Raw genomic sequence first — 7,500 nt, 5'->3', positions numbered from 1 at the left:
CAGGTAAGTTTGAGGTCAAAAATGACTCCGAGGAATTTGTCTGAGGAGAGGAAGTGAAGTGGGGAATCATATAAAGAGAGTGGAGATTGAGGACCTATACGTGATCGAGAAAAATGGATAGAGAAGGATCTAGAGGTGGAAAAGTGGAAGTCATGGTCAGTGGCCCAGGAAGAAACAGATTACAGACATTGTAGACTGGATTAGATGACGGAGAGTAGGTACACAGGGGCCCACTGTATAGATGATAAACTCATCAAATACAGGGAGGATCGGATACCTGGTGACAATACCGTAATTAGGTTATTTATGGCTAGAAGGAATAATCTTGTACTAAATACACTCCCTTGTAGGATACATTCATCTTGAGGAAACGATGAGGAAGTTGAAGAGGAAAATTTGACTCAGAAGGTACGATTAGAAAGGAAAGGTTTAATAAATACAATGGACCGATAGTCTTGAGGGAGGGTGCCAGATTTATTAGGTTTAAGGAAAGGTAGAATAAGAGCTTCGAGGCAGTGAGGAGGAATGTTTCAAGTCGTCCAAATATCATTAAAGATTGTCAATACGAAGTCTAAGGAGATAGATAGAAGATGTCGTAGAATACGGTAATGAATGCCGTCAGGGCCTTCATGTGCATTGCGGCATGACTTTAAGGCAGAATGGCACTCAATAGAGGAGAAGGGGGCATTGTAGGGTTTTGTAGAGTATAAGGAGGAGACGGGAGTGTGCTCCTAGGCTGTTTTAATGGGATGAAATTGGGAAGAAAGGTGAGAGCTGCTACTGACCTGGCTGAAATATGCAGCAAGTTTAGTAGTAACTTGTAAAGGTTCAGAAATGAGTGTGTTACGGATGTGGAGGGCTGGGGCAGGATGAGGAGGGTTTCCCCGATTCTACGCCATACTGTAAAAATAGGTGCAGAGGAGGTAATCGTGTAGACGTAATTTTGGCTGCTTGTTTTAATTGATCTTTGGATTGTGCAACGTAGTTGAGCTGATGTTGTTTAAAAACTTATAAAGGCTGATGTTTGGCTAGGGGTATTTGGCTTGTAGCGATAACTACAATCAAAAAGCTTTGGAGCATTCATTGGCCGGAAAGTTTGGGGAATGGCTGTGAAGGCAGCACTTAGGATAGTGATTGTGAAATAGGAAAGCACGTCTCATGTGGGAGAGAAGGAAAATGGATGAAGAGAAAGGGGTAAAAGTACGCCAGTCTGCTCTATCGCAGCACCAGCGTGGAGCGTTGGGGAGCGGAACATAGGAAGTAGAAGAGAGGAGAATAGGGAAATGATCACTATAGGGAAAGTGGTCCAAAACTGACCAATGAAAGTCGAGATGAAGGGAAGGAAAACAACCAGAAATGTCAAGGCATTAAAAGGTTTGAGTGCGCATTTCTAAATGGGTGGAGCGATCGAGTAGAGAAGGATAAAGTCATTGTTAGAAATAAACCTTTCTAGGTAACGTCCTCAGAGGTAGTGGTAGAGTCAACCCAGAGAGTGGAGATAGTTGAAATCGCCCACTATAAGGAATGGTGGATGAAGTTAAGAAAGTTAAGTTTCGAAGGCATTAAAACAATGGGAAGAGGAGAAAAGTAGGAGAGTCACTGGATCAATCAACGGGTGATAATGGTAGAGATGGATGTCTGAGAAGTAGGAGGTGGAGTACCTGGGGATTGAGGTAGGGGATCAGAGGAAGGACATTTTGACAAAATCAATTCACGTGTGTATCCAGTACAGTGCTACACTATTCCCCCCATCGGCTGTCGTTAGTCCCACTTCAATATTGCCAAGGTTACCTTCCGTAGACATGACCTTCCCCATAAGATCTATATAGGAGGAGAATTTTGCACTGTCAGACTATATCAACCCCCACCCTATCGGTTTCAGAAATGCTGGTGTTTTGGCCACCCTGCAAAACACTGTCTCTCCACAGCCCGCTGCCCTCTTTGTGCCTAACCTGGTCATGACCGTTCACACTGCCCTGCACAATCACGTATATGTGCTAATTGCAGTGGCTCCCATAATGTATTTTATAGGTGCTGCCCTGCCAACAAGTTTGAGGTCTGAGGCAGACAGGAAGCACGCCGACGAGGTTTTTCAATAACTCCCTACTCCAATACCATACTTCACTCCACTCCTCTCCCCTCTACCCAAGTAGTCTCTCCATCTTCCAGAGTACCACTTCCCACTACTTCTCAACTTCCCCAATCTCTCAGTCAATTTTTTTTCCATTCTAAAGCCAGATACTCCAATATCTGCAACTCTCCTTCGACGTATCTAACGCACCAGACAATCCCAACATTCCACTTATCTTCTCCAAACACATCCGTTCCCCCATCTACATCCTCTACTCCTCAGATGCCTATCTTCTCTTCACCTCCTCAAGTCTCTGCCTCTTAAGGCTGCTCACAGCTTACATCGACCTCAAGAAGGTGTTTGATACAGTGCATCGCGAATCACTCTGGGAGATCCTGAGGCTAAGAGGAATTCCAACAAGGATTGTTGGATTAATAGCAAACCTGTACACAGGCACTGAAAGTGCTGTAAAGTGTGGTGGGGGCCTTTCAAGCTTCTTCCCTGCTAGTTCAGGTGTGAGGCAAGGCTGTGTTCTTGCACCAACACTTTTCAACACTTGCATGGATTGGATACTGGGTAAAGCTACTGTCCAAAGTCACTGTGGAGCAACTCTGGGCAATATCAAGGTTACAGACCTTGACTTTGCTGATGATGTTGCTAGCGGCGGCTCTTTATGTGTTTAGCAATAAAGCAAAGCCCCTGGGGCTAGAGGTCTCCTGGACCAAGACTAAGATCTAGGATTTTGGGGGCCTACTAGGAGACCCTGTGCTTGCGGTGAAAACATCGAAGTCACAGAGAGTGTTATATACCTCAGTAGTGCAGTTCAAGGCTCTGGGCTGTCAGACCAGGAAGTCAGTAGACGGATTGGCCTGGCAGCAGGGGTCATGAAATCTCTCAACAAGAGTATTTGGAGATGCCGGTACCTGTGCAGAAGGACCAAGCTACATGTTTTCAAGGCCCTGATACTGCCAGTTTTACTATGTGGTAGTGAAAATTGGACGCAATCTTGTGCTTTGGAATCTCGTCTTGATGCCTTTTGTAACAGATCATTGCACCGGATCACAGGGTACAGTTGGCAGGACCATGTGTCCAACCAACGACTGCACTCTGAGATCGGTACAGGATCTGTTACTTGCACAATCCGCAATCGCCAACTCAGGCTATATGGCCACTTGGTTCGATTCCCGCAGGATGACCCTGCCTACCAGGTTGTCTCTGTCTGAGACAACCCTTGGTGGAGGAGGCCTGTGGGATGACCGAGAAAGTCGTGGCTTGGGCAGATCGATCAAACATGTCGTGAGGAGCTAGAGATGGGCTGGGCCCCTGCTTGGTGGCTCACCATGAGGGACCCTCGTAGGTGGAAGCAAAGGGTGGATGCAGCTATGCACCCCTGCCGGCGTTAGCTCCCAAATGATGGTGATGAATTAACCAAGGAAATACCGTGACCATGACTCCCTAAGACCATTCAGGGAGGCACAAAGTTAGCCTTTCATACTTTCAATACAGCTCTTACACTTTAGGAATTGGACAGGGAAAGGGGTTGGGGATGACATTGAAAAGAATACTAGGAGAAGAAAATTAGTTGATTCGAGGGCTGAGGCCAAAGGTTGGGGAGATCCTCAAATTTGAGCCTCACTCTCTGTCTCCTAAGCCCTCACATGACAACAATGGGCAAGGGATTGGGGGGTTTGTGCTTTTAATAATTCTCATTCTCATCACTTGCTTATACTATTGCTGTTATATATTATGACAATTCTCTACATACAGGTAATACTAATGCATGCCAAGGGAGAAAACTTCGCCGCATGAAAAGCACCAGCGGTGACTTTGATAAGCTTCTCAACAAGGCTACACTGGACAGCTCTGTTACAGAGGAACTGACACCTGAGAAAGAAACAGTCGATCTTGGAGACAACCCTAAGTTCCTGACAGTATGGAAAAGCACCACCACTACTTATACTGTCACTACCACTTCATACAACAGAGGTTTAACTGTCTCTGCTTCTGCTTACTGCACTTATACAGGTTTCAGTGGACCAATTTGCTGAGCCTTTGGGATAGTTTGGCATTGTTTTTGCTTCATCTTGACTTCTTTTGACATGGATAATGATTCATAGTTCTACAGCAGCAAAGTGTTTGATTTTATGCAAAATAGTGTGTGTTTATAATGACCCTTGGAATATTTGTAATTTATGAAATAAATTAGGATTATAAGCTGTGTTTTTGTTGCTTCATAGATAAACTTCTACATAAGTATGCAGGTCTCTGCTGCCTGCAGTTTATGTCAGAATTTACATTTCATATCAGCTGTCATCAGTTTTGGTAATACATGCCAAATTCTTTTAATGTTTCTGTATTCACAAAAATATCTAAATTTTTCTTCATACATGAATCAAATGTTTGAATAAAATCCATGATTTAAGACTTTATGACAGAAACAGATGTCCTGCAAATACATATTTTTTATAGCCTTAAAAAACATCCATCTCATGGGTAATGTCTCATTTCAAATGCATTTGATACACCCTGGCCTCTCTGCTACCAAGAGCTTTTCTTATCTGATATGAAGCTCCACTACTCCTATCTGTTTGTCATCTACCTTCAGGCTTCATGTTCACTAGCAGCAGAAAGGAAAACATATATATATATATATATATATATATATATATATATATATATATATATATATATATATATATACACACACATATATATCCTTGCTCTTCCCATCTTGTTTTGTTTACAACTTGTTTCATGAAACTTGATACTTGTAAATTAAATAGGTTCAAATTTAGCTTTCCTTTGGGTACTTCACCAGCTGATTGTAAGTGACTGAAATGGACAATGGTATGGGAGAAAGTAAGAGAGAGAAAAACAAAATACAATTAAAATAATAAAAATCATAATTCAAGTCTTTATTTCCAATCACATACACTGGAGTAAATTCATCATATTCACAAACTTTTTATACAGTATTACTCTTTCTTATCCTTTTTTACAGACAATTCACTGTAAAACTATGACACATAATTATTATAGGTATATCTGTATAAAATGAAACGACAAAAAACTAAAATGTATAGGAAGCAAGTATAAATACATCAAAAAACTTTTACCTTAATAACCCAATGGCCACAGGTATTGTGCACTGCATTTTTTGTCTCCACAAGTGCTCAGTCACTAGGGAAGCTATCAGTAGGCCCTAGTGACTGCACCTGATTTTCCCATTCCTTGAATCTGCAGAAGAATGTGTTTTTCTTCCTAATACTATTAACATTGCTCCTACTGATATTTTGATTTTCAAATTGTTAACAAATTATTAATAACATTTAAGACAATAAAATGATACAAATGAAGTTTTCCAAAAATTTAGGAAAAGGGTTAACAGGTGAGATGGCTAGGACTAATAACTGACACCTTGGTGACTTAACACTTGTAGAGCCATCTATGTGTAAAGACAATAGATGAATATTACAATGGCCATGGCATGTATTCTTGCCATCCGAGCCAACTTGGTTAATTCCTTGAAATATATCATAAAATACAAGTAGTTATAATTTTTTTCCACAAATGAAGGAAAACAGCAAATAACCGAGACAGTAGGACTAGTAACTGAATCCTTAAAGATTATAAGCTCTTGTGGATCATCATCATCATCGGAACAGGAGTAGGAATAGTAATTACAATAATTTGCTCACTATATTTTGATCCTTAAAAGAAGTATAATATAGAAACACAGCCTAATTAGTTGATAAGGGCTTCCAGCTGCACCAAGCGAGCATTTATCTCAGAGTGTAACCTCATGGGAATCATTCCTGCAAAGGTGACAATGGCACGAGCCTGTTCCTGCAGGTGCTGGAAAGAAAGAAAGGTTAAAAAAAAAAAAAAAAAAAAAAAGAGGGTAAATTATCAACAAAATTACTTCTTACTTAGTATCTGTTGATACAAAAAGTGTATAAGGATTTTCGTTTATACATACATCCAACCCTGGACACATATTAAAACATAACTTTCATACACAGATATGTTATACATTTATTTTACTTCTGATAAATTTCAATTTTCATACATAGACACATTTCTCACATCTAATTTTAATTCCTAATTTAGTGTTATCAAATTTTGTTATCCATAACTTATTATCTACCTTTGTTGCTGGTGAAGCTGCTGTTGCAGACACATTGAAAGACATCTGCGGGGATTGTTGCTGTGATGGCATCTGATACAGTTTGTGGGTTGTAGTCATGGCAGCCAGAAGTACATGTGGGAGAACACTACGAACCTCACTTCCATGTGAGGCCACTCCAGCAACCCTTGACTCCACTTCATCCCGGCTCAGGGCAATAATGCGCAACTTCTTCAGCACCTGTGGGATGTGGAAGGCAAAAGTCTGGGTAGCAAGGATATGTAACTCCTTCGATGGCAGACCTGCTATCATAACTTTTCAATTATCTATGGAAGTATAGAATCATACATGCTTACTGCGATAACACAATGACATGAGAGAAAATAAGTGAGTGTGAGAGGTATACATGTAGATATGCCATCTGAGTTTATTTCTAAACACCCTTTTACTGTCTATATGTCAAAATAAAGTTAAAATTTTAAATAAAGCTGGCCAAGATCACATCACCACCTAACCCACCTCCAAAGCATCTGTGAACCTTTCTTTGTGATAAAAATCAAAGAAAGTGGCCAAGTCCAAAAGCAAGTGGAGTGTTGCTGCATTGTTTGGAAGGGTGTTGTGACCATGCGTCTTGAACCGGATGGCCACAGCTGTTGCTAGCTCCAATACACGCACACGCTGGCTGCCAGCCCCTCCTTCTGGTTGGTACACAACCTGGCTCAGTAACTGATTCAGAAGTGCTACAACTTTGTCATGGTTCTGAAAAAAGTATGTTTAATTACTATAAGCATTTTTTAAATGGATTTTATCTCCAGCTTTTGATCATGACACAATTATCAATTGAGCATAAAATAAGATTTAATTTATCTGCCCTACTTTGGAAGTTGGTTAAAACATACTGTTAAATAATAAATAAAAGTGTAACATCTATCGCAAATCTTTAGTTACTATAAAATTTCAAATTATCTTAGTAATAGTGTTAGTCAATCAAAGTTCAATTACCTTGGCCAGATCATAAAGCTTGATGGCATCTTCATACAGTCCCTTCTTTTCCGAGTCTTGTGCAACCATCTCTGTCACTTCACTGACATCCACCTACAATATATGAAAGCAAAACAAAGAAAAACCTAAATATATATATATATTTATGTCTGCAAGTGGAAGAAGAAAGTGAATGTCAGTTCCAATTTAAACAGGACATATTTGTATGACACCAAAAATACCTCAATCCTCCCAAGACTGGCATTTGAGGGCATAGAAATTTTCATTACAACAGTTTCTCACACACTCATATATACTCTCT

General features: G+C 40.4%; 2 protein-coding genes across 2 annotated transcripts in view; one reads left to right on the top strand and one right to left on the bottom strand.

The window, feature by feature from the left end:
• Positions 1-4,285, top strand: part of LOC125044587 — an 8,064-nt gene extending 3,779 nt beyond the window's left edge. Inside the window, exon 3 of the mRNA XM_047641313.1 lies at positions 3,839-4,285. Within this exon, the coding sequence (XP_047497269.1) occupies positions 3,839-4,119 (281 nt within the window). The 3' untranslated portion in view covers positions 4,120-4,285. The remainder of the gene's footprint in view (positions 1-3,838) is intronic.
• A 686-nt stretch (positions 4,286-4,971) lies between these two features.
• Positions 4,972-7,500, bottom strand: part of LOC125042111 (nuclear pore complex protein Nup93-like) — a 29,057-nt gene continuing 26,528 nt past the window's right edge. The window contains exons 9-12 of the mRNA XM_047637581.1: positions 7,200-7,292; positions 6,717-6,956; positions 6,219-6,437; positions 4,972-5,926 (exon numbers count right to left, since the gene is read on the bottom strand). Of these exons, the coding sequence (XP_047493537.1) occupies positions 5,816-5,926; positions 6,219-6,437; positions 6,717-6,956; positions 7,200-7,292 (663 nt within the window). The 3' untranslated portion in view covers positions 4,972-5,815. The remainder of the gene's footprint in view (positions 5,927-6,218; positions 6,438-6,716; positions 6,957-7,199; positions 7,293-7,500) is intronic.

Source organism: Penaeus chinensis, chromosome 3 (genome assembly GCF_019202785.1).
Source record: "Penaeus chinensis breed Huanghai No. 1 chromosome 3, ASM1920278v2, whole genome shotgun sequence".
NCBI classification, from domain to species: domain Eukaryota; kingdom Metazoa; phylum Arthropoda; class Malacostraca; order Decapoda; family Penaeidae; genus Penaeus; species Penaeus chinensis.
The sequence above is the reverse complement of the archived record's forward strand: the minus strand, read 5'-3'. Positions and strand labels throughout refer to the sequence as shown.